General features: G+C 41.4%; 1 protein-coding gene across 1 annotated transcript in view; it reads right to left on the minus strand.

Moving 5' to 3' along the window:
- The window catches only part of sema3d (sema domain, immunoglobulin domain (Ig), short basic domain, secreted, (semaphorin) 3D), a 66,543-nt gene extending 39,789 nt beyond the window's left edge, over positions 1–26,754 (minus strand). Inside the window, exons 1-3 of the mRNA XM_072695892.1 lie at positions 26,589–26,754; positions 11,273–11,516; positions 872–1,032 (exon numbers count right to left, since the gene is read on the minus strand). Of these exons, the coding sequence (XP_072551993.1) occupies positions 872–1,032; positions 11,273–11,486 (375 nt within the window). The 5' untranslated portion in view covers positions 11,487–11,516; positions 26,589–26,754. The remainder of the gene's footprint in view (positions 1–871; positions 1,033–11,272; positions 11,517–26,588) is intronic.
- Between the last annotated feature and the right edge of the window lie 1,169 nt (positions 26,755–27,923).

The raw sequence follows: 27,923 nt of genomic DNA on the forward strand, positions 1-27,923 counted from the left end.
CCCCTTCTAATGATTGCATTCTACTACTTAGCGCCCAAGTTGCACCCACTGCTGACACAGATGTGCGAATGCAAACACACACCCTGTAGAGAAGTCTTGCCAATAGAATAGGACTCTATTGACCTATTGACACCATGCCTCCTAATGCCAGGCGTGGACTAGAGTAGGGGTATAAAACCCCCCTTTATAACGCATTGAGCTGTGGAGCAGGGGGAGAACTGTGTTCTCTAGAATGATGGTGATGGTGCTCCATCCAAGACTTCTGAGATGAGTTGGGGATGACGAGGTGGGGTGGTGATCATCATCCAATGACCTAATTAACACTCTTGCCACTGTATGCAATCAAATCCTCACAGTAATGCTCCTCCAAATTCTAGTAGAATCTAGTAGAATTCTAGCAAAAGAATTCACTCGTTTTTGATGTTCTTGATTTCAGAAGAAACAACAAATAAGCAGTTGTCCCAATACTTTTGTCCATATATTGTATGTATGGAAAGATATGAAGAAAAACATGTAAAACAAATGAGCAGACATACCACCACACCTCACTGAACACCTCTACACACCCAATTTAAGACTGTAATTAATCTCTATTGTGTCTAATGTAAACAGCCTGTCTAGTTCTGTTGTTGCAACACACTGTTTGACAGACCGAGCACCCTCCGGAGCATCTGTCAAGCCATTTGAACGATTTCTTGGAAGAAATTCCTCACGTTTAGCCCCAGAACATGCACAGCTAAAGTTACTCTAATGCGCCTCGAGCTTACCTGATTCTGCATGTCTGCAGGTGTGCATACATGACCACAGCAGCAAGCGTCTGCCTGAGAGTATGTATGTGTGTAAGCTGGTGGGTGAATGTCTTTGAGCGTACCTTTCTGGGGTGCTTGTTGATGTTGTCTGGGTCTAGCAGGTAGATGTGATCTTTGGCCCCAAGAAGGAGTCTGCTCCTCTCCTCATCCAATAGGAATGTCTGAAACTGCATTCCATCACCGGAGCCCACAAATGGCACCACACTGCCAGAGTGAAGCAACTCTGCAAAAAGGGGGAGACAGAAGTCAGCAACACATATCCACCAAATTACACTTCAAACGAACCTCGCTGGTCACACATGTGGACAACTCATCTGCTTTTGACTCCAAATTCAGAAATGTGATGCATTGTTCTGGACATTTTAGGGATCTTTAGGCGAACCGTCAACTGTGCACTGTGCAGCTTGATTTAGGGCGTGTAAATATGAGTATAAATGAGTAAATCACTGATTTATTAAACCATTAAATTTAACAGTTAGTGCCATTAAAACAAGATTGAGTGTAGATTCGTGTAGCTGTGTCTCAAACCAATAAACATGACGGGCTATTATTCTATCATCCTGCCCTCAAAGCAAAGCTCCTCCACAACTCTGACATTCCTTTCCATGCTAAGGAAAGGAAACAGCACTTTATCACTTATTTATTCCATCCTATGGGCCATAACATATGGGCAGATCTGTCATCTTAGCGCTCAGATTCCAGTCTCTGATAAAGAGTCCGCCTCTCTTCCTGCTCAACCGTTCAACATCTCCGGGCCACGAGCTGCCTTCCTCTGGCCCTCGCTTCTGCCTGACTAATACATGTGAAATCTATGAGATCAGTGCTCAGCTATTCACTGGAATCTAATCCGTCTGTCTGTCTCTCAACACTCCTAGACATCAGCCTGATAGGCCGTTTACAGAGTACAGGCCTCAAGTTCCGGCTTATGCAGTGCCTCGGGGGGACAGACACATTAAATTATACCTGCTTGCGATCGTCACTTAGCAGCTATGCACGCTAGGATGGACTGTGGGGAAGGGTTGCCAAAATTCACACCACAACCAACCCGCATTCAAATTCCCGTATCATCTCTATAAGGAAAACAACAGGGCATGCTATAGATTACCCCATATTTAGACATGTGCATACAGTATCTCTCTTGTATATAGGAATATATATATATATATATATACAGAGCTGTCTACATAATTCATGGTTTTGGATCTGTTCAGTATGTGGAGTTTCAGCCTGCTGCCTCTGCAGGCTTGGACAGATACCATGAAAACACCACCTCTTGCTTATGGCATTTCTCTCCCTCTGAACACAGAAATCCGGGACCCAAACACCCTTTTAAAACACAAATGCGTTCATTTGCGCTCCTCTGTTGTTAATTTCTGAAGCTTACATTCCTGTCCTCACTTTTTCTGTTGTTCTCTTGCGCTCACACACCCTGCTAGGCATTCAGCGTATGTTAACCCCTTCACATGCAATGACCTGCTGGTGTGGAGATAGCTGAAAGCTAAAATATGGTACACTGAACCCTGTAGTCAGTTTAAACTACTGCTCAGTAGCCGGACAGATGAGAGCTAGGTATGATGTTCTTCAGCTGATCTGAAGTTCTGCCTATGTTTATTTGTTGTAGTTGGCTTGTTTTAGGCTCATGTGCTCAACCCCTTAATGCAGAAAGGCTTATCACACACTATAGGGGGTATTACTCAGTAACTACAGGGACTTCTGTACAAACTGGTGGGGCTGTTTTCTGATAACAGAAGTTTGTAATAATACTTCTGGTGTTTAAGGGGTTAATGTTAATTCAAATATTCATCTACATTCATTTTTTTGTAAATTTGTATGTATGGTATGGTTGAATGTATGGTTTACGGGGTTAACCCTCTCAGTGGGTTAATTCTCCCTGTATAAATGAGTAAAGTTTTTGTTATTGCCATTAAAACAAGAGCATGCTGCCACGCAGAGTGAGTTATCTATGTAATTAAATGGGTAAATCTTCAATTGGGGGCTCTTTTTTGCAATTTTAACTTTTGAAAAATAGAATTAGGATTCATTTTATTTTAGTTATGCCAGGACAATGATTACATGCTGCAAAGTAAAAACATGATTAGCTTGGCCAGGATTAAGCTCACATACAATTAAAATGGTTTCTATTTATTTGCCAAGCGGCACAGTGCAGAAATTCAGTCCATTCCAAAGGGTGCACTTACTTTTTCACACTTTATGTTTTTGCAGTATTCTCTGGAGCTCTCTACTGATGTCTTCCAAATGTGGACATTTGAACAGTTTTAGGAAGTAATTCATTAAATTTGTTTAAAAAGTACTATAAATTATACTAATGGTGAAACTGAAAACCTGTTAGTACCAACACCTGGTTTTATTGAAAATATATTGTTTGGATAGATATGGTCCCAAATAATACCCAAAAAAATATTATAATTATAATAATTTGCATTTTTATTTTTATTTTTAAATGAATGTGTGACTTTTATCATTTAAAATTGACATAAAATTGGGGGCAAGGAAGTTTGAAAGTCTGGGTTGGGATATGGACAAAAAAGCAAAGTATTGATGTTTAAAACATTAAAAAGGATGTAATTCATAAATTTGGTGCATTGTTTTTTTTTATATTAATATTAACAAGCTATTATTGTACTATTATACTATTTCCAGCACACTTTTATAACCCGGAACCTTAAAAGTTCCCTTAATTGAATGTCATATTTCAAAAAATGAAAGAAATAACTTGTAATAAATAATAAATTGTAAGAGTTCATTCACACCCCGAGTCTTTCTTCTCCGTTCTGGTCTGGGGTAGGTCTAAATCCTCTTTAAACATCCATAGCACACATGGTCACGTCTGAAAGTGTTACGAGACGAAAGTCTACATATATGCTCCTTAAATCTGTAGCCGGATTGACACCACCATTATCTCCCTGGGGTGTGAAGGTCTTGGGCAGGTTACCCACAATCAATATTTACACAAGGACACCCTCTCTAAAAAGCGAACTAGGCCTCCGTCCCGCTAACCTCAGCCTAGCCTTCGCTAATCTACTCTACAAACAGTGTCAAGCCTGAACCCCGCTGAAAGATCCTCACAACACCCTATCTGTGGCTAACCCTCATGAGACTCAACCCCTAACTCCCACTCAACAGACCCTGATTAGCTCTAGCGCTGAAGCTAATCCTTCTGTTTGTTTATCGGAGATAGAGTAGCATGCCGAGTCCTTGACGCTAACTCTCTTGCCACAGTTGCGTAAGCAACTTTACATGGATCTCTCCTCAGGACGATGTGTTTTTGAGGGAGATTGAGTGCAAGTAGGCTAAGTGGTTAGCGAGTGTTTTCTTAGCTGCCATCAAATCTTGTTCTCTCACCAGCTTTAGTTTCAGCATGGCGGAAATCAAACTGCTTAGCCTGATGTTAGCACATAGAGACTTGGGTAGAACTCCCACTTCCAGGTTTTTCTGAGTACTCTTTCTTAAAAACACCCATAAAACAGCGATGTTTGTATTTGTAATTAACAACATTTCAACTACATTTCAACTGTCGTTACTACAGTTCAAAATATAGCTGGAGGTAACAATGTATTGACAGTATGTCTTGGTGGTAGCGCAAATGGACTGAAATCAGCTGTGAAGATATTAAACCTATTTGTCTCAAAGCTAGCATAAGATATAAGGCATTTAGCCTAGCAAACAGTACATGTGTATTGGTTGTTATACCTACATATATGAGACAGTTCATCATACATTACATGGACAAAAGTATTGGGACACCTGCTTATTCACTGTTTCTTCCAAAATCAAGGGTATTAAAAAAGCACTTCTCCTGCTTTTGTTGGAGTAACTGTCTCTACTGTCCAGGGAAGAAGGCCTTCTATTAGATTGTGGGGGAGCATTGCTATGAGGATCTGATTGCATTCAGCGACAAGAGCATTGGTGAAGTCCGGATGCTGGATGATCACCAACCCACCTCATCCTCCCAAACGCATTCCAAAAGTATTGGATGGAGCACCACCATCACCATTCCAGAGAACACAGTTCTTCCACTGCTCCACAGCTCAGTGCTGGGGGGCTTTCCACCCCTCTAGCCCAGCAGGGTGCCAATAGGTTCATGTTTATCTGCTTCAGAGAGTCCAAATTGGTTGGTGGCACTTATAGTGTGTTTTAATATGTGATATCACAGATCTTAATGCTTAAAGTTCCAATATTGTGCTTCCTGCACTGTAAACATAGCCGAGTTCTTGCCGGGTTTAGACTATCAGTGTCATTAAAAGTAAACAGGACAGTATTTTAACGGTAATGTCAGGAACTGCTAGAGTAAAATATTACTGACCGTGATTCCCAGCCAGCTCCTTATCTCCAGTTATAGTCTACCACTAAGGAGTGGAACAAAGAGGATTTCTGCGAAATATCTTCAGCAGTAAATACTGATGATTCACAACCACTGAAGGTCTGTAGTTATTAGTCAGTAATGTGGGGGGATGGAAAATATTGTTTAAGAATGTGCAGGGGGAAGTTAGTTAGAGATTAACCCAAATAATAAATGTGTGATTTAAGTTATTCAAAAAAAAACAAAAAAACACACATTTTAATAAATTAATCAATATTATTATTCTTTGGGGAAAAGAAGTTGGACAGTCTGGATTGGGATATGGCCAAAGTAGCAAAGTATTTATGTTTTTATATATTTTTTATATATTTTAAAAAATGTAAAAAAACATTTGTTTGTTTTGGTGGTGCAATAAATATCATATTTATTAATAAAAGTTGTTTTATATCAATAAAATATATAAAACAATTAAGTTAAACATTTAAATATTTTATAAAACTAAAAAATATAAAAAAAAATATATTATATTATTATATGTTAATTACATTATTTAATTTAGTAATTTAATTATGTAAAAATATATAATAATAATATAAAATATAAAATAATATATCTATAATATGTAATATATATTTGTATTATTTTTGTAATAATACAATTTGTTTTTTTTATTATTATATACAACCTGGGGACACAAATCAACCAAATCAGTCATAATTGCAGTTCAAAGTGGAGTAGGTCTAAATCACGTCTCAAACTGTTACAAGACAAAAGTATGTCTACGTATGTGCAGCCGGATTGACACCACCATCATATCCCTGGGGTGTGAAGGTCTTGGGCAGCTACTTTTACCACTGGGGAGTGGAACAGAAAATACTGGTGATTCATAACCACTGAAGTACTGTTGATGTAATAGTGATGATACGTTTTTTTTGTTGATGGACCTAGGAAAATGACTTAATGTGGTAATCAGCAGCAATGAAGCACCACAGTACAAATATTTCATTATAACGACCAAGAATAATATTTTACCCCAAATTAAAGAAGCTAAAACCAGCTTCTGGCCTGTAAACTGTGCACACATCTATGCACGTACTTATGAGTGTACATTCTTCATTTCCCCTGAGGCTTTCCGACTCACTCGGCCACGCACATCCACTTTGGTCTGTCAAACACCACAACATATATCCTACTCACAAAACAATCCCTAACATCAGCTGAAATCCCCTGTGTGGAAAAGCTGACCCTCACTGAATTAATGACATTATGAGGGTAATAAAAGGCCTCACTGTGACTGATCTACAGGCCTGGAGAGCTGAAGTTGGGGTGAAATGTGATGGCGTTTGAACCAGTCAATCCAGAACAAATGTTCTTCCTCTCCCTTTTCCCACTACATGTTTGCATACATGGGCGATCCCGAGGCTGACTGGCCTTTAGGTGTGAAGTTCAGTGAATCTGATGTTTTCCATTCAGAGCTACATTCTTCACGGGTAAAGGGGTCCCTGTTTTTGAGGTGTGCGCTGACACAGAAAAGGTGCTGATGTTTTTGAAAAGTTCACTGACTCGGAGATGATGGATCTGGAATGATTTCACGGCGGCCTCTCCAACTTTGCCAGGAGGACCAAACATGGAGAGCGTTTCGCTGAGCGTTCAGTTGACAAGAGGCTAATGGATCTGATGCTCATTTTCAGATGAATTAGCCCAAGTCTTCCCTCACTAGAGATTTTAAGGACCCCCTGTGAAGCACTAGGTCAAACTGGCCTCTGTACTGCATGTTTGCTACATCAGAAAGACGTCGTACTATGAGTGAAACAAATATATGGACAAAAGTATTGGGACACCTGTTCTTTTTTTGCTTCTCCTGAAATCAGTTCTACTTTTATTGGGGTAACTGTCTCTTCTGTCCGGGGATGAAGGCTTTCTACCCTATTATGGAGGACCATGATCAGAGATGATCACCACAACACCTCATCCCCTACTCCTCATCTAATTCCAAAAGTATTAGATGGAGCACAGTTCCAGTCCCTCCACTGCTCAATACTGGGGGGGTATTATACCCCTCTAGCCCACGCCTGGCATTAGGCAGCATGGTGCCAATATGTTCATGCTTATCTGCTCCAGAGAGTCCTATTCTATTGACAGTACTTCTCTACAGGGACTAGACAAGCTGTGTGCAATGTGTGCAACTTAAAGTAGGTGAATGCATTCATTAGAAGGGTTGTCCACAAACATTTGACACACCGTTTTTCTAGTTGTAACCCCACAATCTTTAATGAGACCTTATCTGTCTGCAGTGTTTTACAAGAGGAAAGAGAATCTATGTATTTAACCATTTTGGAAAAATCCCAGGTTGACAAAAGCACAAATTCTAAAACCAAGGCCTGAATATTTTCTACTGGCCCACTGGCCTATTCAGCATTTACTAAATAAACAGTTGAGCATTTCCAGCACAGGCAGGGTGCTCCCTTGTATACTCAGTTGCCCCAACAACACATTCCCTCATCCCCACGGTGAAGTACAAGGTTTTGACAGCATATACTTAAACTGTACTTATACACCCATATATTCTGTAGGCCAAAAAAGCTCAAAATAAATGGCGTGTTCCCAGCAGTCACTCATATTTTCATTGGCCTGCAGTTGTTGATGTGAATGAGGCTCTATTTCGAGTTGAGCAGGCTTGCTGGAGCTTGGTAGGCGAGAGCTTTCGGGGAGCTCTAGGTTTTATTCCCCTCAGTGGCATAAAACAAACACAGCGCACGTTTACTTAACTCCAAAAGTCACAGCAGGGACTGAACACGGGACAGAATGAAAGGAACACTGAGAAAAGAAACAAACAGCCAGAAGACTTTAATCACTTCTTTTTTAGGGGGGAGAAAACACGAGATTAAGAGATTTACCACTTTGTCATCACCATCACAGCGATGGCCACGATGATAAGATGCTCGTCCGGTGCTCAGGCGCAAGCTCGGCCTAAACAGCTCACAAGCACATACCATTCCCATTTACACACTTACACACACTAACACACACACACACACACACACAGCGCTCTCTTAAGCTTAACTATCCATGTCCAACAAGTGTCTGTGTTTTTAAATAAACGAGAGCAAAGAGCCATTCCTTTCCCCTTATGTTACCTTTACGCCTCATAGATATTTATTCAGTAGCACCGGACGTGTTTTCTTAGCCTCCGTTTGCTCCCACTATTCAAAAAGCCCTGTTGGCACACTAACGTTAGCTAACTTGTCTACCATAAAAATAAAATTACAAGATACTGGTGAGAGCTCAGCCACACACTGCAGACCCGGTCGGAGTAAAAGAGTGTAGCCATGGACTGCCGTTGTTGAACCAAATACACGTTTTAGCATTAAGCATTAAAATAACGGCTGTATTTGGGGCTGTGGGCAATATAACATGCTCAGCTTAGCAGAGCTAAGCTATATAGCAATATAACAGCTTAGAGGAACTAACTTAGCGATAACATGCTAGTTAACTAGAATACCACAAACAGTGAAACACAAAAGTGAGCATATTTATGCCAGTTCATTACAAACTCCATAAAGTTTTAGCATATGTGATTAGATTGTGATTAGATTGTGATTAGATAGCTGCTACTTTTTTAATTTCTCTGCTTTCCCACTATTCCTATTTATGTCTACCCCTCTTATATTCTATATTATTATTATTATTATTATTATTATTATTATTATTTTATTTTTTTAATAATTGCTCTTTGGGTGTAAGTGGGACCTCGAGATCTCAATTTCGTTCCACCTCATATACCACATGCGATGTGAAAGACAATAAAGTCCCCTTGAATCCTTGGATATATATCTGCTATGGTCGGGGAAGTTGGTACTTTATAGCATTTGGCTCAATAATGCACAAAAATTTAGAATTTTCAGCTTGTCTGGCTACAGCGCTTGCGCTGATCTCCTCTTTGGGGGGATTTTCCAAATTAGTGCCACCATATCGGCGACCGTCCTCTGCTCACCAGCAAGCTGACTGGATCTCACAATGGTCTCAAACAAGATCTGTCTAGGAGAAATAACTGAGACTAAGAGGAGATCTTAACTTGAATATTTCCTCTGGGGCGTCACCACGGCCTGAAAGCATGTAGCTGATCTCCCTTTGCGCACCATCAGGCCCCCACAACTTATCCGGGATGCAGCAGCACGGGTCGTCTTCAACGCTTCTAAGTTCAGCCATGTTCAGCTAATTCAGCTCCTCCTCTGCTGCGTTCTCTCTTCACTGGCTTTCTGTAGCTGCTGCCCAGGTCATCAGATTCAAAACCCTGACTCTGGTCTACAAAGCCAAGACTGGACCAGCCAGCCCCTCCGTACTTGATGGCGATGGTCAAAAGCCGGTCAATCTGCACCGAGAGCCCTTCGAGCTTCAAGTACGGCTCGGCTCGACCCGCCATCCTTTAAGATCCACGGAAGACGAGCGTCCAGACTTTTTTCTCTCCTGCACCGAAGTGGTGGAACGAACTTTCCCTGGGTGTCCGAACAGCAGAGTCCAACGCTCGCTGTCTTCAAACCCAGACTAAAGACCCTCCTCTTCTTAGAATACTTGGGTGAAGAGTAGAGTATTATGGTCTCCATACTGACTTGTGTTTAGTAGAGTCTAAACTTAGAGGATCTTTGAACAATTAGTCTATTCAAACTAGCTGAGGTTTTCTTGAGTAAACAGCAAAGCACTTTCGTTAGTCGCTCTGGAGAAGAGCGTCTGCTAAATGCAGTAAATGTAAATGTTGGTATATTAATAAATGTCGGTTTATTAAAACCGACCTTTCAGATACTGATAGAATAGACTGACAGACGTTAATAGATACAGGGCTGCTTATAAAATATAAATACTATATATATATAATAAACAATATACAGTATATATCACTGACTTCACTACTAACTATGGCACCCAGTGTGTTCCTAAATTAAGTTTACCTCTGTGAAACTTCCTGGGCTATAAATTGTCTTTCAGAGTGTTGAGAAGATCACAGAGTGGTCAGGCAGTGGCTGAGGGAACACAGCCAGGTGTAATGAGAGGCCGAGCATTCAGCAAATCCTAACCCTCAAACCACATCAACATCGCTGTGTGTCTTTGATGCTGCCCTACCCAAAACACAAAGCATTACACTGAGGATGAGACTGAGTGTGTGAGAGTGTGTGTATGTGTGTTAACCTTGTTTTTCTCCCACTGTGATAGTAAAACCTGAAGGAGGGGTGCTTTTATCAGTCCCATCTGCTTTTAATAAGACTCCAAGGGTTTTCTTTTAGGTTACTGTGAATTAGGTTTAAACATGCAGTATTTAGATACTAAAATGATAAATCACTGGAAAACATAAAGTCTGAATATATGTAAAGCTGTCTTATGCAAAGATTTGGGCACCCCTGTTCAAATTACATTTGGTTTGTAAGTGAAAATAAATGAAATAATACAAATATTTTACAAAGATTACACTACTACATATATTTTTATGCATAATTACAGCTTATTTGCTTAATTTAACACAAATAATAAACTTAGTTAAACTAAATGTGGCACACACAGAAGCTATGGCACATTTTATGCTAGGCTTTATCTTTTTTCCAATCTTAAATTCGCCAAATTAATAGAAATGGTGTTAATTTTTTTTTTAAATGTCATTTAAAATTCTGGTAGATTTTTTTCCCTTTGAAATAAGGTGTCCAAACTTTTTCACATTACTGAAAAATTGTGTCTCTGATATATCTCTATATGTGTTATAAACACATACAAACCCCACAGTGAAATATAGTGCATCCCCTGACCAACATCATAATCAATCATGTTCACGTATCTTCATTGTTATGCAAAACCATGCATCTCCATGTGTGTCGTTTTTCATGTCTTGACATAATGTGAGTCTGGCAGTTGCTTATTACATCGTGTCAGAATTTCATGATAAATGGACCAGTAGAAATGCTCCAAAATCACAAAGTAATAAATAAAATCTTTTATTCCTCACCAATGATCCATAAATCATTTATGAATCTCTGAGCTTCTCAAAATTCAATTTCATTTAAATGCAGACCTAAAGTACAGACCTAAAGAAGAATGCAAGGAGCCAAACATCTAGTTTAGCTCTCAGAAATATTGCGCAGTAGATGTAGAAGCCTACCTTTATAGCTGAGCTTGACCCTGGGTACACTCTCCTTCGTGCAGTCTACTCTGGGCAGACAGAACAGCAGCAGCATCCCTAGCAGTCCCATCCACACTGGCCTGAGACTGAGGCGGGTCATCCCGGTCCAGCAAAAGTTCATGGTGTCAGGACTACGCTGGTGTCTGGACACTTCTCGCAGGTTCTGGCTCTGTGGTTGTCCAGTATTCTTCATAGTTGGAGATAATGCTCCACTACTGCAGCACTGTGGAGAAAAAGAGAGCGAGAGAGAGAGAGAGAGAGTCTCGTTAACTTGCCAGGAGACACTGAGGGAGGGGCCGAGCATCTCTGTGGGAGGTGTGTGTGAGTGTGTGTGTGTATGTGTCTGTCTATGCGCGTGTGTGACCTTGTTAAATCCTGAGAGAATACTCAGCTGTTTTACCACCATGGTCTTCTATTGGCATCTCTGCCCATTTGAACAGTCCCTGGATCAGCTGCTGTCCTATTCAGGTCCCTTCCTTTTGTCCTCCAGCTCACAGACTCCTTCGTTCCCTCCTCTGCCTCTCTAAATCTGTTTGTCTCTAAACAAAAGGTCAGCCTGTGGAGGAGCGCCACTTCCAGCCTCCTTTTAAATGCCGGTCCTTCTTTCTCCCGTCCATCTCTCGGCCGTCCCTTTCTTCTTCTCGGCCCCCCTTTCACATTAGGGCTGGTGTTCTGTACTGGGAGCGTCCGGCCAGTGTTCTTGCTCCATCAGTCTGCGGGGTGGCGTGAAATTGTGGGAAAAGGACTACACACTATATGAGGCTTCATTACAGGGGAGGTCATTTCCTCAAACAAGAAATCATTAACAACAAATATTCATGAACTGCCCGGAGAGAACGGCCCGGCCTCCGGGAATGGAGCCGCTGCGTTCCTTCAAACCCATGATGAATGAATGACCGCGTGATTAAACAGGACAGCGCTGCCCTCTGCAAGCATTCCTTTAAAAGGCTTCGGCTTCGGACGTTGTTTACATTACGGCCGCAATCATTTTTAGATCATTTTCAAAGGCTCTTAAGCCTAATTGTCTCCGGGGTAAGTCTAAGGGTATTTTCACACCTGAGGGTCCAGACCGAGTTCTGAACCAAGGTTCATGCTTTTGCTGCATTGTGTGCATCTGTTCCGGTTAGTTTTGGTGTCACATGGCCAACTAGTGAACAGCTTTGCATTATAAAGTGTACCTACGCCCCGTCGTCATCACCTACATGAGCTGTGTCTCCCTATAACTGACTTGTAGAGGAGCTTGCTGGAGGCTTTGCCTGACGTTGGCGTGTTGTCATTTTAGTGGGTCGCTTTGACTACCAGCAGCAACAACCTCAAGCTCAGAACTTGAGAAGAGTTTACCAACTGAATGAGCTCATCACCGACAGATACGACCCTCCCCATGTGCTTCTGCTGCTCATTTTTCCTTCCTTCTTCTTCTCATTATTCTTTTCATTCTTCTTAATCTTCTCAAACGTCTTCTTAATCTTCTTCCTATTCTTCTCATTCTTCTTCCTAATCTTCTTTTCGTTCTTCTCAATCTTCCTCTTATTCTTCTTGTGTGCTCCTGCTGCCCATTTTGACTTCTTTTCCTGTTCTTTTTTTCTTTTAATGGGTGACTATAGCCCGCCTCAACTTCCTGTAATTGGTTGGAAAGTCCTAACCATCCAAAAAAAAGTGTGTTCACACTGCAAAACAACCAAATCATGGTTCAGTTTGATCTAGAACCAAGACCACCTCCAAATTCTGGTCGTTTGGCCAGGACCATGATCCGAGGAACCTTTCACACCTGCTATTTTGGTTCAGACCAAACAAGGTGCACTATACGGACAAAAAGTATTGGGACACACCTCTTAATCACAGGTATATAAAGTCAAGTACCTATCCATGCAGCTCTATCGGCTGACTCAATAACCGCGGAGCTCCAGACCTCCTGTTAGAGCTGCAAAATAGGCGGGGCCTATGGGTTTAGAATGGGATATCATAAAAGCTCCTGTAGGTGTGATGTGTAGGTGTCCCAATACTTTTGTCCATATAGTGTCATTCTGAAAGCACTAAGATAGTGGTTTACATCATTTATAGAGGACTGCTTGGAGGACAGGTCTTATATTCAGACAGATGAGTCTAGTCTCCAGGTCTGCTCTTTGAAGAACATGTCTATTTTTTTCCAACTTTGCTAACACACACACACACACACACACACACACACACACACAATATGCACATTTGTAACAGAGAGGTCCTGTCCAAAGATAAGTCTGATGCTCTGTTTACCTAAGGAGACTATGCTCCCCTCTGCGGCCCACACTAGCAGAGATAGTCGTGGAGGTGATGGATCGTACAGCAGCAGAGGCACGCAGCAGGGCACAGAGGGAGTGAGCAGAAGAGGTTGAGTGTCACTGGGCCACGGGCACCGAGGTTATCCAGCAAAGGCCAGCTGATTTCCAAGCAGCAAATCACTGGGATAAGAAACTCCATCATAGGTTAATGCTGTGCTGTGGCCGTCCTGCTCACTGGAATAATCTGCAGCTTGTCCAGTCGTAAATCATCTCACTCAAAAGGTCAAATCGTCTCTGTCCATCCTCTCTACCCTCCGTAAGAAACAAAGGTGCTGCATTAGGGCTTCCCATCAGGACGGTTGTGAACCTTTGAACTTCTCAGTAAAGTGATTTCAATTCTTTTTGTTTAAAGAAAATCAGCGACTGAAAGCTTATTAGCAGCTTGTAAAAGTGTCTCCTCTTCTTCCTTGCCTCTTTCTGTTCTTCTCAAACTTCTTCTTTTTCCCTCTTCTGGTCTCTGATTATTTTTCTTCTTTCATTTTTGCTCTCATTCTTCTTCTTCTTAATCTTCTTCATGCTTTTCTCATTATTCTTCTGATTCTTCTCAATCTTCTCATTAGTCTCATATCCTTCTCCTCTGTCTTAATCTTCTTTTTATTCTGCACCTTCTTCTTTTTCACAGTCTTCTCATTAGTCTCATGTTCTTCTCATTCTTCTCAATCTTCTTATTAGTCTCATGTTCTTCTCATTCTTCTCAATCTTCTCATTAGTCTCATGTCCTTCTCATTCTTCTCAATCTTCTCATTAGTCTCATGTTCTTTTCATTTTTCTCAATCTTCTCATTAGTCTTCCTAGTCTTCTCATTCTTCTTCTCAAAGTTCTTCTCAGTCCTCATCTTCTTCTTCTCATTCTTTCTTCTGTTCCTCAATCTTGTTATTATTCTCTGAATTTGTCTTCATTGCTTTTCCTCCTTATTTTCTGTCTTTTGCCTCATTTCTCATCTGTTTCCTTTTCTTCCTTTTCATTCCCATATTTACTTCATTCACCTCTTTCTTTTTTCATTGGTTCTCCTCTTCTTTTTCTTCTTTTTCCTGATCTCAGCCATTGATTTCTTTATCTTCGTCTTCACTGGTTCATCTTCTTCTTCTTTTAGTTTTTGTGTTATTGATCATTATCATCTTCCTCTTATTCTTCTTCATTTTGTAGTTTTCCTTCTTTCTTCTTCTTCTTCATCATCTTCATCTTATCATTATTATTATTCCCCATGTTATTATCATCAGAAGCAGCAGCATCTTCTTCTTCTTCTTCTTCTTCTTCATCATCATCCTCATTGCCTAACCTTAATCCAGCAGCAGATCCAGTTACCTGAACTACTGCTCTATTAAGGCACATCAGATTAGCTTCCTACACCCAGGCTACAGCAAACGCAGCTTATGAACAATATTATTTTACTGATCGGCCGCAGGAAGAGAAGAACAGGAGAACACCGGTCACTATTATGAGTTCACATTACTTATTTTTGTTATTCTTGGCTCAAAACCCCCTACAACCCTTGGGTTTAAAAGTCTGACCATATAGAACTGCTCCTCTGGACTGTTTAAATACTGCTAACATTAATGCAGCACACACAGCGCTGAGCTATATTTTCATAACTCACTAACGACAGCGTCTAGAGAAAATCTGTCTTCATTAGGTCAACTAAATGTTTTTGAATAAAAAAAGCTGATAGACTTGCCAGGGTCACTGCCAGAAAAGCCATTGCTGAATTCGGCCGTAATAATTGGAGCCGCATTAAATGAATTATATCCCCGTCTCTCAGTGGAAAACAACTGCCCTCGACATGAACAAGAAGACCTCGGAATTGTTGTCTTTACATCTGGATGGTCAGGTTTCTCCGGTGAACTTCTCCCTGCACTAATGAAGAAAGTCATTCTGCAGACAGCTGCATCTTGTCATTCGTTCACTGCCTTTCACCTTAGAACAGCTTTTCAAAGAGAAAATATGCTAAATGATGCAAAACAGGCTCGGATTGTAATTGTTAATGATGATTGTTTTAGATGTACTTAAGTGATTGAGGCTCAATTCAATAATTGTGTAAAAATACAGCAATTTCAGCTTCTGATGGTTATCATGCAACTGATTGATGTATAAATGATGTGAAGCGTACGGGTCTGATTTGTAACAGGTACAGGCATTTACTGCTGCACTGAGCTCTGAGCTCTGCTGTCTGGACTTCACTTATTCACACTGGTTTTGATTAAGATTCCCAATAACAGTTGAAGTGGAAGTCCAAGTGAAACACTCTTACACACACACACACACACACTCAAACACACACACACAGCTCTACAAGCTGCATTGTATTCAGTGCAGGTCCAGGTGCAGTTTTGAAAAGCTTTACAGTGAAGTTATGGTGGAATATCTCTGATGAATGAATGAATGAATGAAGGGAGGGATGGAACTCAGTAGAAGTCAACAGGCAACAGAAACGCTTAAAAAAGGAAAAGCTTGTGTTCTTGTGTTGTTGCCTGTGTCTTACTTTTCATCTTCTCATCCTTCTTCCTCAAAAGGCAGCGTCAATGACTAATTGCATGTCTGTAAGTTTGCCACAAAGGACATGTGATACCATGCTTGTGTGCATGAGGGCGACTGAACTCATGTTATTAGGGAAAGCTCCAGTTCCTCTACTCACAAACCACTAATCAATCCAATACATCATACTGCCAGCACAGCCGGCAGGCGTGCATGTGTGTATTTGTGCAATGCTGAACATGGTTCTAATGACAAGGTCAACTTAACAATTTTTCTGTTTTCAGCAGTACACACTCAACACACCAACTTTCCTTATTCAAAATTATATTATTTTATTCAAAAAATATTATTTTATTATATTTTTTATATATATTTTATAATCATACATATAATAATATATATATATATTTTTTTTATATTTTTACAATGTAGTGTATATATATATATATATATATATATATATATATATATATATATATATATATATATATATATATATATGTGTGTGTCCTTATTTTCATGTCCATTTATGACCAAGTCTCCTGGTCAAAATCGCAGTTACTGCGAAAAGCTAGTTTTGCTAAAGTAGAAGCCATCCTCATCTTCAGATTTTTTTACAGATGTTGTGATATTTGTTTACTTCCACAATTTGCTGGTATGTAACTCAATCCACTCTTCCCTCTAGCAGTTCTTCTCAATCTTCTTCTGTTTCTGCTTCTTTTTAAACTATTAAGATCTACTTTTTTATCATCTTTTTTTTTAGCAGACGCTCTTATCCAGAGCGACTTACAAAAGTGCTTTGCTATTTACCCAAGAAAAACCTCAGCTAGTTTAAATAGACTAAGAATTCAAAGATCCTCTAAGTTCAGACTCTACTAAACATGGAGAACGTAGTACTCTACTCTTCGCCCAGGTACTCTCAGAAGAGGAGGGTCTTCAGTCTGGGTTTGAAGACAGTGAGAGTTGGACTCTGCTGTTCGGACACACAGGGGAAGCTCGTTCCACCACTTTGGTGCAGGACAGAGAAAAGCCTGGACGCTCGTCTTTCGTGGATTTTGAGGGATGGCGGGTCGAGCCGAGTCGTACTTGAAGCTCAAAGGGCTCTTCTTCTTGTTCTGCTACTTCTTTGAGAAGGCTTATGATTGTCCATTTTGCTAAGTTAAAAATAAAGCTTTAAATTTGCATCAATTTGCTTTTACATTTCACATTTTACCAACCTATTTTTAGGATTTTTTATTCTTTTTACATAAAACAGACTGTTTTGATTACTATGCCTTTATCATTCGACATCTGTCAAGTATTTCAATTCTGATTTTAAATCATTGATAAAACATGATTTTTCAGCTTGTTCTGTTTACTGCGCTTCCTCACGAGCACGGCAACTCTCCTCCATTTGCAACCAGCAAGCTGATTGGCTCATTTTGTTAAAAGGCGGGACTTTATCTGTAAACAGATGCCACGTTAAGCGCTATGGGAACTCCCACTCATGTTTCAGCCAGTGGCCGCCCTCTCCACATTTATATCGTCTCTGGCTGAACTTGATACTTGGGCAGTTCTATGACTCAATCTGTACCACAAAAGGTGAGCCTCATAGTATCAGCAGTTATCTTGGACAGAGCACAGGGCTCAACTTCACTTAGTCAGGAATTGTTACCACTGAGTATCTATAAGTCATTTGTTGTGGAGCCATATTTTGGAGGGAGGACCTAGCAGTATTAAAGCTCATCCAGTGTAAAATTCAGGGCTTCTTTCTTTTGTAAAAACCCGAGGTGGTGTGTTATCCACGTACGGAAAACTAAAAATGTTTGCTTTCATCAAAAATCTTTTATTAAAAAAGTGAAGTGGAGAAAAAATAGTTTTCCCTGACTTAGACTTTTTATAAAGCTCATTCATACAGCTAAAAAAAACATGTAAAATTGGTTCTGGCCAAATATCCATGTGTTTCTTCTATACTCCTGCCTCCATAATGCGTTCTGTGAGTTCTGTCAACATCCATTATAGTGATCTAACAGCATCATCACTGCACAGAGCTTATATTAGCGGCGATACAAGCATTCGGCCCTTGTTTGAACCCTCAGGGACGGCACTGATTTAACAGTGTGGACAGTGATCTGGCCTCAGCTCAAAAGCCCAAATATATGGGAGCTTAGTTTTGCCAAGCAGAAAAGTCACAATCATCACTTTTCAAGACGCATATCTTCAAAACTGTTACATCAAGTTCTCAATTCAGACTTGAAGCCTCTGCAATATCAGCAAAGCTGTTGACTGAAACTATCAGCGCCCATGGATCACCGCACTGGGCCTAATATGGAGAAGGCATTGGGCAGATAAGCAGTCGGAAAAAGTATCAGATGTCGCCAAAAAAGGTGGAGGACGGAGGAAAAGCTTTCCATTGTGTTCCGAAAACATTAGTGAGGAAACTCTGTAGACTTCTGCTGTGTTTGTTTGAGCCAAGTCCATGTTTAATGATACGTTTTTAATCCCCCTCTTATCTTTAAAGGAGGGAAAGTTTCAGCTCCCGTACCTGTGCGCACCTGGGAAGGAGCCAGGTGGATATCTCCTGACAGAGCGAGAGAGGGGGAGTGAGAGAGGAGTGAAGACATTCTTTCAAGCCAAAAACGGACAAATCCTATTGTGTCCCCATAAACGGCTGATGTGGGACTGACAGACCTTCGGAATTATGTGTAACTTTATACATCCTGAGAGGAACGGCGATAGCTGTAATGGAGTAGCGACAAAGTGACCCTACACTAAAGTGCAGGGATAATGGCTCCGGCCCTTATTCCACTGTTCCGAGTGAAAACTCTATGTCTACTGTTTCTCAGGCTTGAGAGTGGAGGGATCAGATGGTGAGAAGCTCAGGCAGGGTTACAGACTTGGTGTCAGAGAAGAATAAAGCCGAGCTGTTTCACTTTGTTCGCTGCTTTTGTCACAGGTGTGAAGGGGGCTTGTCAGTGCTGACAGGCAGTCTTAGAGAGCCAGGCGTGCAGAGAGGATGAAGTCCATCTGTAAAAGTTGGTCTCTGCAGGCACAGACACATACCCTCACATTTATAAGATTAAATAGGGTCTCTTTCCCAAGCATAAGCAACTGTTGCACCATATTCATGCATCAGTTACATCCCGGATAGTAAGGGCGTAAGGCCCAGTTCTGGCCCACGCTTATACGTTCCACTGTGGAATGACGGCAATGACTTTGTCCTTGAGTGTGGTCGCTGGAACACAGCCCAAGCTTGCTACAGTTGGTCCAGTTTTGGCCCGAAATAGAAATGCTGTACTTACATGTACGTGGCAAGAAGCATGTGGGCTACATGTGGGGTAGAGTTCAAATGACATGACAATCCTTAAATGTGGCTGCTACAGCTGGGTCACTTCTGGCCTACTATAAAATTCCCATTGCCTTAACTGACCTGACTGGGTCGTATTGAGTAAACTACTGGTAGCAAAAGCACATAGAATTGTTCATTTGCACTTGGTTGGTTTAAAATTGTATCTTCTTGCTGCAGAACATGGAACTAGCCTCAGGCTGATATCTGATATTATTGAATATTGCAATATTTTAAATAGGTGTTGATATTATGCAAATTATTGTTCTTTTAAGGGGGTTCTTAGTAAAGTATAAAAGGAAACATTGTTTTTAAATTACATACACACACATACTCACAGTTAGGAATGTGATGCTGTTTTTAAGATGTTGTTATGAAATGATATGTTTTATGATTAAGATGTACTTTTTTAATGGTTTCATTTATTACATTTAGTACTATGCCATGTATTATATTCTCTGGTATTAGGGAGGGTGTCGGAGCTAGCTGAGTGCTTTCAGATGTGACGAATCGGGAGTAAAAGCACTAGATATAAACTAGGAAAATGATATGAAATGAAAAACGGAATTGTCAGCACTCATTTTTCAGCAATTTCAGTCTCAGCAATTTGGAAAAACAGATCTTGATATATTGATCAATGCAATTGGCAAATGTTGCGTATTTCAATGAAAAGTAATATGGATACAGTGAATCATTTATATTGTTAGAAATGTTAAAGTTCTGTAATATATTTTCAAAAGTCTGGAGGTGATAATCATTTATCCAAATTTGCATTATTACATAGAGAGATAGATCAAATAATGAATGATAAATGTTGATAATTAATGGAGCATTATTTCACGTGTGTTCATCATACTATATTTTTAATAAATTCATCTCCCACTCCCACCACCCTGTTTATCATTGTTAAACATGCTCAGCTAACTCAGATACCCTCCCTAATACCAGAGAATTTGAAAAATGGCACAGTACAGAAAACATGTGTTATAATTTACAGTTCATATAAAGTAAACCATCCATAAATAACCTTATAACCTAATCTTAAAACAGGTCAATTAAATGAACAGCATGTTTAGCTGTTGTTGCTTCACATCCTTAACTGTGGTAGTAGTAGTCTTTGGTGGGACTGACCTACTGCGCTCACACTGTACATGAAAAGCAGCCCCTAGGCAGAGTTCTGTCTACATTCAGCAGAATATGACGCCCTGTAAATCACAAACGTTGAGAAAGTGCATAGCTTATCCTGTGCTCTGCCATCCCACAAAAAAGAGGAGACCTACATGGACCCACAAGTGGCTAAGAGGACATGGACAATAGGGTTTGTCCATTTTGCAGGGCATAATTACGCTCGCTTTGTGAATTCTGTGACTCACAAATTTCAATATCAGTTGGCTAATGAGCTGTGGAGTCGAGAAGTCAGCTCACAAGACTGCTCAGACTGTGAGAATAGTGAGCAAAGCTTCTGACAGGTCAGAAATCCACCCGGCCATTCTGACCGATCCTGCAATTCAGTCGACTACGACATAATCAGGCTTAAAATGGGCTACAATCACACATGGTATGCCTGGATATGTATATATATATATATATATATATATATATATATATATATATATATATATATATATAGGCCTCACCAAACCTTTCCGAGAATCCCTTACGGCAGTGTTCCCCAACCCATCCTGCAGCCTAGATCTGACCCGACACTCCTTAATTTCACTTGCAAATGTGGATCAGGTGTGACTGATTGGACCCAGAACTCTGAACATTTACACGAATGCATCAGAGCCAGGCATGAAAATCAAAAGTGAAAGCTTACCTAATTACTTTTGTTCAACGTTTGTTAGCAGCGGCCACAACATCCTGGGTCTGAAGCGCTTGCATGCCGCACCAGGCGAAACAGACCAAAACAAAAGCTCCACAGCTTCAGGATCTCACCCCTGCCTGCCTGGCCTTCACAGAAAGCAAAGCAACTTGTGAGGTCTGTAGCAGTTGCTGTGGCTTCAAAGATGATAAATGCAAGGCCGTCGCCGTGACAGCTTTGTTCTTTCTCAAGGTCAGCTGGTATGGAGATGTTTGCTTTCTTGGCTCAGGTACAGTGGACGTCATGGAAGAGAGAAGAGGTGGGAGAGAGCAAGACAGGGAGACAGCGGCTGGACAGCCAGATCAGTGACACCTCTGTGTTACAAGCTCTTAGCACCCAAGCACCATGGTGCTACCATAGACACACACACACACATACACACACATGTGCACACACACACCATTCATCACACCGTACCTTGCTTGCTCTGGGAACTCAAATCTTTCTTACAAAAACAGAAACCCCCTCCTGCCCTCCTTCAGCCCTCCTTCAGCCCTCCTTCAGCTCTCCTCCTGCCCTCCTTCAGCCCTCCTCCTGCCTATGCCAGGTATCAGCTTTTTATGTTTTAGCTCCTAAATTCCCCGGCAAACTAAAAGTGAATAACACTGACCATCTAGTTACAGTGGCACCTGTCAGGGGGGTGAGATCTACATATAGGCAGCAAGTGAACAGTCAGCTCTTGAAGGTGATGTGTAGATAGCAGGAAAATGGTCAAGCGTAAGAATCTGGGCCAAACTGTGATGGCTAGACGACTGGATCAACACATCTCCAAACCATCAGGCAGGTCTTGTGGGGTGTTTCCAGTTTGCAGCAGTCTGTATCTAACAAAATTGCTCCAAGAAGGGACAACCAGTGAACCAGTGACAGGGTGAAGGGCACCCAAAGCTCACTGATCTGAGTGGAGAGCAAAATATACCATATGGTCTAAACCCAGAGAAAGGCTGCCATTGTTGAAAAGGGTAATGCTGCCAATGTCTTGTGGAGGCCATGTCAAGCTGTTTTGGTGACACGAGATGGACCTACACAGTATTAGGCAGGTAGTTTTAATGTTATGGCTGATTAATATATGTATATTCACAGTTTGAGCCTGTTGAGCCCAATGATTCAACAGGTTTTCAGGTTTCTGGGTCCAGAGAAATGGCCTGCAATTACTTCCCATGGTAATCCATGATCTAATAAAGACCTGACAGGGGGTCTTCCTTCAAGATGCAGAAGATCCTGTAGCAGAAGTGTGAAGTGTGATTGGAGTGTGTGTAGTGTTTATATCACCTTATACGTGTCAAGCAAACGAACTCGCAGAAATGGCAACAGTTCAAAACCCAAATTAGCGGTCGAGGATGTGTTTCACTATGGTCCATCAGAGTGACGGCGGCAGAAACGCTACTCCACTATTTATTTACTCCTGACATCCTCAACAAGGAGAGCTGGAATGCTGCCAGTATTCTCTCTCTCTCTCTCTCTCTCTCTCTCTCTCTCTCTCTCTCTCTGTTTGTGGCTCATGACTGGACCTTTCTCTTGACCCCCCCCCACCCCACCCCCCCATAAAACAGCAGGGTGTATGAGAGACTTTCCATAAAGTCTGAGTGCATCACAGAGAGGTATTATCTGGGCAAGCGTGTCTCAGAGAGGAAAACCCCCTCTTTTCAGCCACTCCAGCAGCATTCCCTCCTCATTTTCCTCACTACTGGAATCCATAGCGAATGCCAGCTCGAACACCAGTGCAGCCACAGCTTGTCCAAAATGCAGCAGGCTTGTTTAGATGTTCCTTTAAAAATCTGACGCTGAATTTCCATGAAGGTCATATTAGTGCGGGTGACAGTAGAACAGTGAACCACAGTTATTTGCCTTTCCAGCAGGCCTAAAAGCAAGCCTCTCACTTTTTGTCCAGTCTAGCCTTATTTCTAGGGTTGCACCAATACCGATACTGTGTCGGTAAATGCGCTGATACTGGCACGTACACACATACAGTGTCTGTATTGGCAATAGAGAGCACCGATACCATAAAGCTTACTGACGCTGTACTTTTTTTTGAACATAGAAAATTTTGGTTTAATACTTTATGAAACCAAACATTTAAACAACCAGTAAACAGCCAGTCATAAATAGTTATTACCATTAAACAGACATTTAATGAAACTGCATTGTGGCGATTTTTATTGTTTCATTGCTCTGAAACTTTTCAAATGTGCAGTTACTTAACCAGCACATGCTGGTTTTTAAGTATTATCAGGATGTATAGCCATCTATCGAGCATTTAAGTCAGAGTTGGTATCGGTACTTGGTATTATCAGATACTTGAAAATCTGGTATTAGTATCGAAATAAAGAAAAAGTGGTATCGGTGCATCCCTACTTATTTCCCACTTCTTCCCCCCTCACTACTGGGATTCACAACAAAGGCCATCTCTAAAACCAGTGCAGTGGTTTGCATCACGCTTCTTAAGATGTTCCTTCAGTGCAGGCATCGCTGCACAGTAGAATAGTGCACCACCACTCCCGAGTCTGCTAAATCTTCCTGTAGATCTTTTGAAGTCAAATAGAGGGTGGGTTGATTTGCCTTTCTAGCAATCCTACAAGCGAAATCCTCTCTTGTTGCCTAGCCTAGCCCCTCATTTCCCTCCATATTTTTCATGCTACTGGAATCCACAGCCAACACTAGCTCTAACCCTAGTGCAGTTGCAGCTGGGCCTAAAAGCTTTATTCTTCTTTCAACGTTCTGACGTGAAAAAATGCTGAATTTCCATGAAGGTCATATTAGTGCAGGTGTCACTGTACAGTAGAATAGTGCACCACACCTCCAGAGTCTGCTCCTAATCTCCCTGAAGATCTTTTCCAGACAAATAGGGTGTGGGTGATTTACCTTTCTAGCAATCCGACAAGCTAGACTCCCTCTTTCTGTCCAGTCTAGTTAAATTTCCCTCCTTCATTTATTTCCCTTACTACTGGAATCCAGAGCAAACGCCAGCTACAACACTACTGCAGCGGAGCTCGGCCAAAAGGCATCATTCTTGTTTAGACGTTCCTTGGAAAAGCCTCTGAAGCTGAATTTCAATGAAGGTCATACTCGTGCAGGTGTCATTGCACAGTAGAACAGTGCACCACCACTCCAGAGTCCTCCTGATGATCTCTGGGAAGGGTTGACTTGTCTTTCCAGCAGTCCTAAAAGCAAAACCCTCTCTTTTCGTCCAGCCTAGCCTTCCTCAGTTCCCTCACTGCTAGAATCCATAGCGAAGGCCAGCCCTACCGCCAGTGCAGCCACAGCTGTTGGCACGGAGGTTTGAGGAGGAGCAGAGGCAGACTGGAGGGTCTCCCGGCTCGCTCTCACTCCTCTGACAGACAGCACTGATACTTTCTGTCCTGCAAACATTCCTCTCCCAGTCTCTGGCCAGGATCGCAGAAAATCAGCCTTATCGGCGTTCTCCTGCCCTGTTAATCTGTCATTAATTTCATTCCTCACTCTTATCGGCCTGCGTTTGTCGGATGTGAAGTAGATTGTTTGCCTTACGCTGAGAACGCTGGATTAATGAGGTGTGTTAAGTTTACATCTTGCAGAAATTGGCACGGGCCTTCGTAAGACTGAATATGAAGTAGGTGCAACAAATTGTGATGGTGAGATACGTTGCTGCGTGCAAGTGTGTGTGTTAGTGTGTGTCTGAATTGTCCTCAGGGTGACCAATGAGAAAGAAATACTTGACTCTTATCCAGCGTTTCTCTTTCAACCAATAAAATTATTATTTTCAAAAAAAGGAAAAGATTTGAGAGACGTCATTCTTGTAAACAACAGGTTTTATGTGTTATGAGTGAGAGATATAGAACAGACATAAAGCGAGCGAGAGAGCGAGAGAGAAAGAAAGAGAGACCCCCAATATCCTTACATGTTGTTATCTGGTTGAACTCCGGTTGAACCTACGCTGGGTGACCAATATTCAGTAATATTCAATGCTTAACGTCTATTAGATGTAGAACAGTGACGACAGCTGACGTCGATATTCTGTTGGTTTTAAATTGTGATGTTAACCAAAGTACAACGTCATCCAAACATCACATGCCTCAAACATCATACTAATGTAAAATCTTAACATTTACACAATGTTTGTTTGAGGGGTGGTCACCAAAACCCAACATCAACCATAACGCATAATGTTAATGTCCCCCCCAACCTGAAATTCTGCTGATATTGGTTATATAGTGTCCCAAATTCAATGTCTGTCTAACGCTGGAGTTTGATGTCAGCCCAGTGTTGGTTTTGACGGATGTGTGACTTTGATTCCCAACCAAAATTCAACACCTGTACAACGTTGGGTTTTGACATCAACCCCATTTTCATTCTCAACTAAAATTCAACGTCTTTCGGACGTCAATTTGACGCCCATTGTCTGCTGGGTTTGCTTATTTTGTACTCTTATTGATAGATATGGATATTAACTTATTTTCCCCAATCATATTGTACTGATTACAGTAATGATAATATAATACTCTAGGGGGCGATAAAGAGAGAGATGTACTGCTATTGTACTCCTTACAGTAATGCGAATCAAAATGATGGGGGGATTTATTGCAATACTAACTTACATCTTACTTACACACTATGTGTCCAAAAGTTTGTGGACACCCCTTCAAATCAATACATTCAGCTGTTTTAAGTTGCACCCATTGCTGAAACTCACACATAGCTTGTCTAGTTTGTGTAGAGAAGTACTGACGATAGAATAGGACACCCTGGAGCAGATAAACATGAACCTGAAGGCACCATGCTGCCTAATGTCAAGCTCTGGAATGGATCCATCCAATACCTCTGGGATGGAGAGTTGGAGAGTTGGGGATGGGGAAGGAACAATGAATGGGCAGGGTGTCCCAATACTTTTGTCCATGTAGTGTAGGTACAGATATGAAAGCATTGCTGGAAAAGTGTTTGGTTTTTATTACTAGTATCTTCATACTAGAGAGAGAGAGAGAGAGAGAGAGAGAGAGAGAGAGTTCACACAATTCCTGAGTTCCTTATTATGAGAAAATTATGAGAAGCCAAATGTTTCTCCAAAGGCTGCCAGTCTGATACAGTCTCAGGTCAGAAGTTGAAGTCCTCTCAAACCTCAGAAAAACCCCACGACCTTCATTCAACTCCCTCAGAGAAGAGCAGAGCCCCAGCTTCCTTCATCATTCAGCCCAGAGCTTCTCACTTCTCCTCTGTGACACTTTTCAGAAGGGGATCAAAGCCTGTCTGACTGGTGAAGACCCAGCTGACTGCAGGCATCAGCCCAGACACCAGATGATCAACAGCACGCTTAGAGAACACAGCCAAAGTCTCAGAGATGCCTACCTTTCTGTGAGACCCTCTCCGGCTCCCCGGCTCCCCGGCTCCCCGGCTCTGCTTCTGTCAGTCTGTCTGTCAGTCAGCCCGTCTGTCCCCTCACTGCTGCAGTCTGTCAGTCAGCCCGTCTGTCCCCTCACTGCTGCAGTCTGTCAGTCAGCCCGTCTGTCCCCTCACTGCTGCAGTCTGTCAGTCAGCCCGTCTGTCCCCTCACTGCTGCAGTCTGTCGAGGCTTCATGCAGCAGATAAACGTGTAGAAATCCAGACCTGAGACTGTCTCGGCTTTCTTCATCACACTCCCATCTCTGATATATTCAGGGTGTGTGTGTGTGTGTGTATGAGTGTGTGTTGGGGGGGGGATTTATCCGCTGAACTCTTGCACTCGCGTGTCTGAAGCAGCGCGCGCCCCGGGAGACCGTGAGCAGCCAATTAGTTGGAGGGTGGAGAGAGAGCGCGCGCGCGAGAGAGAGGTAGGGGGAGAGAGAGAGAGAGAGAGAGAGAGAGAGAGAGAGAGAGAGAGGGCGGAACGAGCCTCTGCTTGTCTGCTTGTCGCGCTCACAGACACACACACACACACACACACACACACACACACACACACACACACTGGACGATAGGAACTTTGCTTGCAGGCATTTACAGCCTGCAAGTACAGAAGTGGCTGTATTCCTTCTATTAAAGGGTTAATTATCCGTTAAAGTGTAGAATTAACTCTAATGTTCATCAATTTAATTATGCTGTTCAATTAACACAATGTTTACACTTACAGTGTAGAATTAAACCATTCAAATGAATCAACACAGTGTAGAATTAACTCTTACAATGTAGAATAATCTCTTAAACCTTTGAATCAAAACCGTGTAGAATTAACTCTTACAGTGTAGAATAATCTCTTAAACCTTTGAATTAACACTGTGTAGAATTAACTCTTACAGTGTAGAATAATCTCTTAAACCTTTGAATCAACACAGTGTAGAATTAACTCTTACAGTGTAGAATAATCTCTTAAACCTTTGAATCAACACCGTGTAGAATTAACTCTTACAGTATAGAATAATCTCTTAAACCTTTGAATCAACACCGTGTAGAATTAACTCTTACAGTGTAGAATTAACTCTTACAGTGTAGAATAATCTCTTAAACCTTTGAATCAACACCGTGTAGAATTAACTCTTACAGTGTAGAATTAACTCTTACAGTGTAGAATAATCTCTTAAACCTTTGAATCAACACCGTGTAGAATTAACTCTTACAGTATAGAATAATCTCTTAAACCTTTGAATCAACACAGTGTAGAATTAACTCTTACAGTGTAGAATAATCTCTTAAACCTTTGAATCAACA

The sequence above is a fragment of the Salminus brasiliensis genome, chromosome 13 (genome assembly GCF_030463535.1).
Source record: "Salminus brasiliensis chromosome 13, fSalBra1.hap2, whole genome shotgun sequence".
In the NCBI taxonomy this organism is placed as follows: domain Eukaryota; kingdom Metazoa; phylum Chordata; class Actinopteri; order Characiformes; family Bryconidae; genus Salminus; species Salminus brasiliensis.